The sequence below is a fragment of the Montipora capricornis genome, chromosome 14 (genome assembly GCF_036669925.1).
Source record: "Montipora capricornis isolate CH-2021 chromosome 14, ASM3666992v2, whole genome shotgun sequence".
Taxonomy (NCBI): Eukaryota; Metazoa; Cnidaria; class Anthozoa; order Scleractinia; family Acroporidae; genus Montipora; species Montipora capricornis.
In genome coordinates this window covers 40768384-40778383 of record NC_090896.1, presented here as the reverse complement: position 1 = coordinate 40778383, position 10000 = coordinate 40768384, and the positions used below count along the sequence as shown (strand labels likewise).

The 10000-nt window shown below is 39.1% G+C and overlaps 1 protein-coding gene across 1 annotated transcript in view; it reads right to left on the bottom strand.

The window, feature by feature from the left end:
* Positions 1-10000, bottom strand: part of LOC138031979 (uncharacterized) — a 56830-nt gene that overhangs the window by 16266 nt on the left and 30564 nt on the right. Inside the window, exons 15-16 of the mRNA XM_068879570.1 lie at positions 3796-3918; positions 1-142 (exon numbers count right to left, since the gene is read on the bottom strand). The exon at positions 1-142 is cut by the window's left edge and continues 377 nt beyond it. Of these exons, the coding sequence (XP_068735671.1) occupies positions 1-142; positions 3796-3918 (265 nt within the window). The remainder of the gene's footprint in view (positions 143-3795; positions 3919-10000) is intronic.

The following is a 10000-nucleotide window of genomic DNA, read 5'->3' as shown; positions in this document are numbered from 1 at the left end:
GCAGTGTACGGAACAACCCAATGTTGTATACCGCTGACCAGTGTAACCTGGCCATCGTGATCCTGACCACTGTAGTAGCCACCCAGCGAACTTGGACCCAGTCTTCCTGTTGCTCCAAGATTTGTGAAGACAGCCTCAAATGCTGCATAACAATGACAGAGCAATACTGAATTAAGCAAGTTATAAGAGATTAAAATTCATTGTCAATATACGCGGCCAAATAGTAAATCGGCCTCTTCAAAACACACGCTCAGCGGACCGCAAAAGACTGACAGCGGGCTGCTAATGCACTATCAGCCATACAGCTGATTGGTTCTTGCTTCAACTTCGTGATATGCCTATTATTTATAGACGATTTTACGCATTTTTTCGGTAATTTTAAAAAAGTTCACTAGACTGAGTTGATTCTGTAATAGTTTTTTCAATCAACGACTTGAAGTGACTTTGAATTCGTTATTCACTTAGCTTGTATTATTAAAACTCGCATTCTTGATATCATTTGGCCTTGTTTATTGATAGTAATGATAATGACATGACTTTTTTCGGGGATATTGTTTATTTGCGCCCTTGTAGTGTCATTTGCAAATGACACTACGCGGGCGCAAATAGACAATATTCCCGAAAAAAGTCATGTTATTCCCTTATTATCACAGTGAACTATGCAACTCATTAAGCAGTTGTAGAGAAGTCTGAAAGTACCTGAAACCTAGAAATACAAACTTTTGCGGCAGACCCATTCTGAGATCACGCAAAAATTCGTTCTTCGGATTTTTGCGTTGTAAATTTGTTTGTAGTTTTGATTAAAACTCTCCAAAAGCGAATTTTATCTATGAAAAACTAATTCCAAGTTAATATTTTCATGTTTTAGTTTGTTCAGTTTAATACGAGTACTTAAGCTTATTTCTCGCTCATTTTGAATTCGACTCCATAGCGGCTTTTTATGCCTATTCGTGTGCCTAGGTTTTTATGCTTTTGCATATCGCACAAGTTGAAATCAAGCTAAAGAGACAATGCCCGTTACGTTTCGCGCTAACCGTTTTCAGCACGATTTTAATGAAAGAAACGGCTAAACAGAAAGCAATGCGAGGCGAATGGAGCCAGAAACATGGTTACTTGCACTGTGTCAAAAAACAGGCAGGGCAAGAAACGATCCTCTCCTATCAAGCCTGTGGCCATATACCACGATTGGACTAACAATTTTTCCTCCAGATACAAATCAGCATTTATTCGTTTTTGGAGTATCTGATTTTTGAAGGAGTTTTTAAAAAATCTCTTCATTATCAACTGCAGTAAAATGTGATATATAGTAACATTTTAACTCATTCGCTGTTCAGAGAAGTCTGCGCGAGTGTTTTGTTTTCTTTCTGTGATTGTGTGACGCAATCAATTGCAACTTGCTTCACGAATAAAACAGGGGGTGCCGGGGTCTGTGGAAAACACGGGATGCCGGGATCTGTGGGAAACAAGGAGTGACTAAATAAACTAAGTAATGAGAATAACATATGCGCATTGCTACTCTAAATAACACACTTTAATAGGAACGTTATTAACTTAACTGGAACATTTGAACTGAAATATAGCATTAACGTATTGTGCTAGTAAGTCTGTTCTAGCGGATGAAGATCCAAAATATATTTAATGGAAAAGGTTTGACGAAAAAATAAGCCAAAATACTTAGAGAAATACCTAAGAGTAACTAAAACAAAGATCGATCGTTTGAAATATATGGTTGAAATAACGAAATAAAATAAAGTTACTACTTCATAATTCTTTTTTTTTTTTCAATTTCAAATTACAGGGAAAATTTCTATCCTAAAAAATCGCTTTAATGGAAAGGTAACTGGAACACTTGAACGGGAACCCAACAATAACGGTTTCTAACATATTTATCAACAGGTTGAAATTCATTAAAAAATATTAGAAAAATCACAAAAGCATATAAAAAAGTTGCAAATCAAGTCTGGTCCATAATGACTCAGATACCTAGGTTATTCCTGAAGTATTGCTTGTGCGCAATTGTGAGCCTGGTTTGGGATTGTACGAGCAGCTGTCGCCTTTGCAGTCGCCTTTCCCTTCGCCAGCCCCAGTCCCGATAATGCGCGGCAATTCTAGTTTAACTCCCTTCAACTGAATATCCCTAGCTTCCCTTCTCCGAAGATTGGGCTGTTTTTCATTTGCTCAAACAACGACATGTTTTGGCTGTGGCAATACTTTAAAGCCCAATATTAATTCTTCTATATCTCCACCTCCAGGAGATCTTGTAATCGTTTCAAAGATGGCACGAGGATGGACTTGCCAAGGGCGCAACTATTCAGAAAGGCGGCAAATGTTTATTTTCACTGTCATTCCCACTGTGTACAACGTAAACAACCTTTTTTATAAGGCTAGAAGTGTTTAGTTCCTCTAGAAATCGAAACTTTGCTCACAATTACGCACAAGCAATACTTAAAGGAGCTATTTCACGCAAAATATGACACCAAAAATGCCTAAAACGTAGAACGAAATATTGCAATAAACACTTAAAACTGTTGACCAACATAAAAGAAATACAGCAGAAGGAAAGAGAATCATTCGGGTAGCAATGATCATAGGTTATTTTCATTATTTAGTTAATTTAGTCACCCCGTGTTTTCCACAGACTCCGGCACTCCGTGTTTTCCATAGACACCGGTACCACATGTTTTCCATAGACCCCGGCACCCCGAGCCCCGGCTTTTCCACCAAACCGGAATAAAGTCTGTGATGCAAGTCTTCAATTTTTCCCGGATAAACGTTTGCAACCTCTTTCATAATATTATATCAAAACAAGCAATTTATATGCAGATAATTGTCCCGGTAGTCTAGAATATGGCTATTATTCTTGCTGGAATTATCATAAGGTCTACAAGAATGAGACAATGCTCATATGCATAATGTATCACATTAAAAACAAACTTGCGCAGAGACACTGCATAAAACGTTTCTACTGGCAATGCAAATCAAAATGGTTCGGAGCGCAGTCTCGCAGTGACATTCAAGGAGTATTTTAGGTTACCTTACTTTCCAGAGAATTTTTTCTTCAGTCAAATTTCACCCCGACCGTACCCCCAGTCTTTATCTGCTTTGCTGGTTTCTTGGTGTTGAAATCGCGGTGGAAATGAATGCAATCACTCATAGTTTAAGCCACAGAATTAAGGCAAAGAAATCAAATTTTGAAAAATTTCTAAGCTTTTTGAAAAATAGGTTGTATTCCTTGCTCATTGGCCCACAGCTCTTCCCCCATTGGCCTACAACTTGGCATGCACGAGCTACTACGTGCGAACTCTGACGTACGTTTATGAGTTGCTTTCGACTACGGACAGTGCATAGCATTTTCACATTTTAAAAAATGTTCTAAGAAAAGTGTGTCTGATTCAGAAGTTCAAAATGTTACTATTAACCAGTACTCAAGTAAGTCATACATTATTCGAAGTGTTTAGGCTACGTCAAGTGCAAATTCTCAGTTTAGTTCGCGACACCTACCAATTTGAACGGATTAAGTATGCGTGTGTGTATGAGCTGGCCATCTAGAGCATAGCTTGTTTTCGAGTGGTTTCTTTTTTTTCTATAGAAAGTCTCCTATAGAAAGCGATTGCGTTAAAAGCCATCTTTTTACCTTAGGTTTCTTTTAAACTATAACCAATCATTCTTTCAGTGGGACCTCTACACAGCAAATGCCTGTATGCCGCAAATTTACAAATTCGTGTGATATTTAACCGTGACTTCGCACTGAATTGTACATTCATAACCCTACACACATGCAGACTGAGTACATACCTGAACAACGTCTTCCATCAAAAGGGGCTCCTGAATGGCATTGACAGGTGTACGATCCATCAGTATTTTTACATGTGGAATCTTTTGGACAATCGTGTGAAAATGCTTGACATTCATTAAAATCTGTTTTACAAAATAAATGAAATCATTAAATTTGAGTTCAGGAGATTGCGTTTCTAGCATTCTGGTTGGGTGACCCAATTTCGGTTATCAGTCAATATATCAAATGACCTTAATTGAAACTAATTGCGCCGGTCGTTTTGTAAATTGAAACAACTTCGACGCTACGCTTTTTATTTTATCCAACGCACTATCATGGAATAATTGTTAAATATCCTTTCAATCCCCTTTTTTGAAACAGGGTTCGTTGTTTGCTCTAAACCGTCGTCTTCAATGAGGTAAAAGGTCCTAGACATACTTCCACTGTTCATTTAGGTCGAGGAAAAGAAACAACAGCCGGAAACTGACATCAACTTTCGCTGGCTGAAGCTTTCTGTCGGCCATGCATAGTATAAATCACGCTATCAGTAAACTTGACGAACCTGATTTATACAATCCAAGAATGTTTCGATGAAAAAATATATATATTAAAGAAAACGACAAAACTTTTGAAATTACAAGACATGTTTCGACAGAAACTTCTGTCATCTTCAGTTGATTAAGGTACAAAGCGTTGAGTTGAATGTATAAGTACGGAAAAAGTGCTAATTATGCCAGTAACAACGGAATGTACATAAAAATAAAAATAAAAAAGAAGGTTCGAAAACGGCCAAGAATTAGGGGAATGACCAGTTTTCAAGGCATTTAATTCGTCTGAGGGAGGGCCAAGAAAACATGGCTAATTTTGTGGCCAAACCTCTGAAAAAGTAGCCCTTGTTTACGTTTCAAGCTCTTGTTTCGTTAATTTTATTAAAAGTTTTGCTTGGCTAGAGTGATAAATTTGATTTATGGCTCTTTCAATATTACTCATCGCATGTGTCACTCTGTTCTTGTTTCCTTCATGAAGTTTAACCACGCGAAGATGTGAAGTAAATATCCAGACTTCCCAACAATATAGAGTAGTGAGGAATAGAACAATTATAACATCTATAGTTATTTCATGGCCGTGCGGAGATGCGAATTTTAGCGGGGCTTTTTCGTGGCACTCGTCAATGTCTGGAACAAGTTAAATATAGGAAAAAGCAACAAATGGTGATTCAAACTCCCACAGTGAGAATGTGATTGTCACAGTTTCTGTCTCGATCTTCCAACAAAATCTTCTGACTATCGATCTCGCATAATGTACTCGGTGTTCAATGCTAGCTGCTCGACACTCGCATTTTTTAAAAGGTTATTTTATGGGTAAGTAAACTAGAGGACAACATGGAAGAAATTCAAAAGTCTCAAACTGCAATTAATAAACGTTTGCTCCACCAAAGCCAACCAAATAAACACAATAAAGCGAACTCGAGGAATCGCTTTCAAACTCTCCTTAAACCATCGCGTGACTAACAGGCTCGCAAGGCGAACAAAACAAAACATCAGCCGCGATAACACCTTCATTAGGCGTTCAGAAAACTATTTCAATGGAAATTTTCGTCTTATGTGTATAGGCTTTTTTCTCATGTGAAAATAAAGCGTATAGATTTGTACAAATGAGCTTTATGGAATAAAATGATCCTGTTATGTGTCATAATGTTATTTACAGGTGCTTAATTATAGTTTAGCTTCGCTCACGATGAGTAAGAGTAATTTTCGACACTTCAAAAAATATTCAGATGTTATGAAAAGAAAACAAATTACCTCCACCTCTTCTGAAAATGAGCACGTAAATGACTAGTGTTTTGAAATACCTCCATTTCGCTGAAACTTCAGAAACTCGTTCCAACTAGTTCTAGTTGACTTTCTTTTACATCGATTTACACCACAGTCGCTCATTCAAAACCGATCTCGTCGGATAAATAACCGCTTCACTCTCGATCCTGGCCTTTGCGATTGGCTTATTACGAGAGCGGAATGCTGTTTGCTTTGAACTAGCCTCGTGGGGACGAGGAGCGTTCAGTTGAACCCTCACCTGAGGGGCCATGAAGGAGATGATGATGCTGAGCTTCAAAGCAAAAATGTCGACATTTGCATTACGGAGACATGGCTGAACAGCAGAGTTTCTTCTAGTTTAGTATGTCCGGATGGATATGTTATTGTAAGAAAGGATCGTAAAGATGATCGAATGGGAGGTGGAGTGGCTATCCTTTGCAGAAACAATTCGAAAATCCGTCGTATTAACCTTAACTTTAACAACAACAACAACAACAACAACAACAACGACCTTGAATGTCTCTGGTGTTTAATCAAAACAAGAAATTCTAAATTTTATGTTGGAACTGTTTACCATCTACCTGATCCAGTGTACCTTGATGAGTCTCTATTAAACCATTTATCCGACAGCTGTGAGAAAATTCTATCATCCACGCCTGACGCTAATATAATTATCGCTGGGGATATTAACCAACTAAATATCCATGAGCTATTAAGAGTGCCTGCCCGTAATTATCAAACACAACTCGGCAAGGGTCGAAAATTCGATTTCGCTCATATTTTATGGTAGACAGGCTAGGGCATGACAAAAACTACTGGATAGTTTTTTCGGCAAAATATCCTTTTATTTCAAAGAAATATGCAAATTATCAAATTCCGTTAAAATCGCCATGTCACGCACTATTTTATTAAACAACTTTGAGAGTCTCCCATGGAAAACAACATTATTCTTCCGTCTTTAGAACACTCAAATATTTTTGTGCAATGTTTAAATGTGTGCTTGGTCGATTTTAGTGAATGTTGTGCTGTTGTTTTGGGTGGAAAATAATTAAATTTCGAAGACATGTATTTCATTCACTTAAAAGTACTTCGTAAATATAATTAATTTTCATCATGTGCGAAACCTTCAAATGGATTAAGCTTCTGGTGGTTGAATCGCCGAAGAATGTTCTACAGAGTCCTGTAAAAATTTCTTTGGGCAAATGATTGTGAGCGACGCGAGAGCTTTTCAAAGTACGTTAAAAATGCAAATATTTGCCCTTCGTCGTCAAATATCAATAGGCCATTTTACAGTTGTTTGCTCAGCGACCAAGCCTATGAATGGCTGCGAGGCTGCCGGTGACCTTGCATTGATACAGACCTCACTGCTTTTATCATGTAAATTGTGTTGTTGTAACGCTAATTAGTCCATATTAACATTACAAAAGCATGAAGGTTTGTATCAAAGCAGGGTCACCGGCAGCCTCGCTTCCATTGCTAGGCCTGGTAACTTAGCCACAACTGTAAAATGGTCTATTGACGGGTTACACGTAAATCTTAGGATGCGCCACATGACTTGACCCATATTAAGTTGAAATAGACACAGAGATGATAATTTCGAAATTTTCTAACCTTATTGGCAGTAAGAGACAGGTCCATAGGCCGATTTAACGTGTTTCTTTCACGATTCGTCGCCTTTAAGCGGTCAAAGTTTGCTTCTGTTTAGACAACGTCTAATGAACATCGCCAACTGTCAACGTAATCAGTGGTCGAATATCATGAATCTGTGATCTTCTTTCGCGGCATATAATCATCACTGCATCTACCTAAGTCAACAGCTGCTAAGCAATTCGTGGATAGTTGTTTGCGTTGTACGTACTACACCAAGTTGACCAAAATATTACATTTGATTGCGACCTTTTACCTTTGCTCCCAAGAGTGTCGGCGCCCGCAGCACAATCTTGCAGCGTTTGTTATTTGGTCGTCACGCAATGCTATCATTTTAGTAGGTAGCTACACCGGTAGGGGTATATAGTAATAATAATAATAATAAAATCAAGCAAATAAAAAAAATGTAAAACAATTATAAATAGTCGATTTCAATATATTTGTATTTTGCTTTCCATATTTTGTATTGGGCACTCTAACACTGCGACGCGCCTTACCGTGGCCACCCAACAAACATTTTTTTCAAGTTAGCCAATCAGTGTGAGCGGATTTGATTGACAGACAAGCCTCCATTTGGTTCTTGCGCGTTGAAACTATCTATGGAGGTGTGTCTGTCAATCAAATTCGCGTAACTTGATCAGTAGCTAACTTGTAAAAATGTTCACGGTTGGGTGGCCACGGTATGGCGCGTCGCACTGTAAAATAAGTGAAACAATTTGTTGAATGTTCATCCGTTTTTAGTCTGGGCTAGCGTGCAGTTCTTTGATTGGCTACGCTACTATCTATTCTGTGATAGATGGTATTTAGTGTAGCAGCTAACAAAATTAATGACGGCCGCCTCTTGGCGTTCTCAAAGTGTCTGTGAAGAGGATTTAGATAAAGTTTTCAACCACTAGTTGATTTATGCTAAAAGGGAATGAGACGAAGACCCCCGAAACCCGCCCCGAAAGAGCTCTAACTCGGGCCCCGGCCACAGTAAAGCTTAAGCGTTTTTATCTCGAAAAAAACGAAGCAAAATATTTTCGCCCACACTAACGTTTAATTTTCCCATTGGTTTCATCTGTCCAAACTAAAACGTTGGAAAACGATAAGAACCAGTTGGACCTAGGATTGTGCATATGTGAAATAAATGTTCAGTTAATACCACTACATTCACAAAGAAGTCCCACCACGCGCTAGCTCTTCCCGGTCTAGTCCAATGTCTCCTTTGTCTTTCGTATGGCTTTCCTTCTCTATCTCTATATCTCTTCGTGCCATAAGGCCCATAAGGCTTTGACATTCTCTTTCCATCCACTTCAGTTTGCTGCTAAAGCTCTGACAGTCGTCCATAATTGCCACCCAGCTACTCGTCTTTCGTCTTCAACCATTCTCCTCCATGTTGTTTTTGGTCGACCTGGTCTCCACCTCCCCTCTGGCCTCCACTCCAATGCTGTAACACAGTGCTCCTCTCTGTTCTTCCTCAATATATGCCCGATCCAATTCCATCTTCGGCGTCTGATCTCATCACTCGTTCTGTTCACTCCTGCGGTCTCCTGGATTTGTTGGTGCGAGATGGTCCGTGGCCATCTTATTCTCAGTATGCGTTTCATGCATTTGTATTGGAAAGCGTCCAGCTTCTTTGCTTCTGTTTTCGTGAGTTTCCAAGCTTCGCAGCCATACATCAAAACTGCTCTGACAATTGTTTTGAACAATTGAACTTTCGTCTTCCTGCTAATTTCGTTACAGTCCCAAATTCTTCGCAACCTGTAGACAGTTTGTCTGGCTTTACTTAGTCTCTGTTGTATGTCTTTGGTCGCCACGCCTTCTTTATCCAGCAGTGCACCTAGGTACTAGGTTTTCTTCATCAGCTCTGAATTGTTATGGCGGAATCTCACAAAACGCTTCAGGCATTAATTTGTGACATTTTGTTTCCGTGCGGAGATCGGGTGACTTCGAACGCGTAAGAAAAACTGCAAATTGGGGAGAGGCTTGTGAAGATTTGTCAGTTTTAAAAAAATGTCTGTCGTCGAGCGCGCGCAAGATGATGCGTTTGGTACCGGGGTTGGGTAACGGTATGATTACCGGTATGTTGCGAAAAGCAATATGCCACGTCAATATTCTAACATGGCCCCAAGGCTTTCAGGACAAACATCCATATTTGGTGTTGTCTTCTTTGTATCCAGTCTCTTTCGGGAATTTAGAGACAAAAGAAACTTTAAAAAGTTACAAAATAATTATCCCTAAAGCCTCAGAGCAAGTAAGAATATTGATATATCGAACGTGGCCTATTTGAGTAAAAAAAAAAACTTTGCAAAAGACGCACAAAAGTCTCCGACTGTCGCGAGAGAATTCGAAAACAAATTCTGCGAAGTTGAAAAAAAGACTAACGACTTTTTTTTTTGTGTTTGCACTGTTTGGTTTTGTGGAAGCTGCTTTTGCACAGCGCGGAAAGACCTAGGAACGAGTTTAAGCCGAAAGTGTTACGCAATGTAGGTAGCAGGTCGCGTAAGAGATGACTACAGGGGACATCTCATAAGACAAAGGGAAAATAGTCATTCTTTATATTCTTTTATTTACTCTCTTCCCACTCAACAAGATTTTGTGCTCAAAATGGTTACGTATATATCAGGATAGAAATTGCCCTACCCCTACCCTCTAAGCTGGGATGACAGCATTGCGTGACAAACAAATGACGAACCGCTGCAAAGTATTCAAGGTCAAGCAGCAATCGTTCAGATGTGGTAGTATTTTGGTGCTGTGCGAAGTATGCAACTATCCACAAATG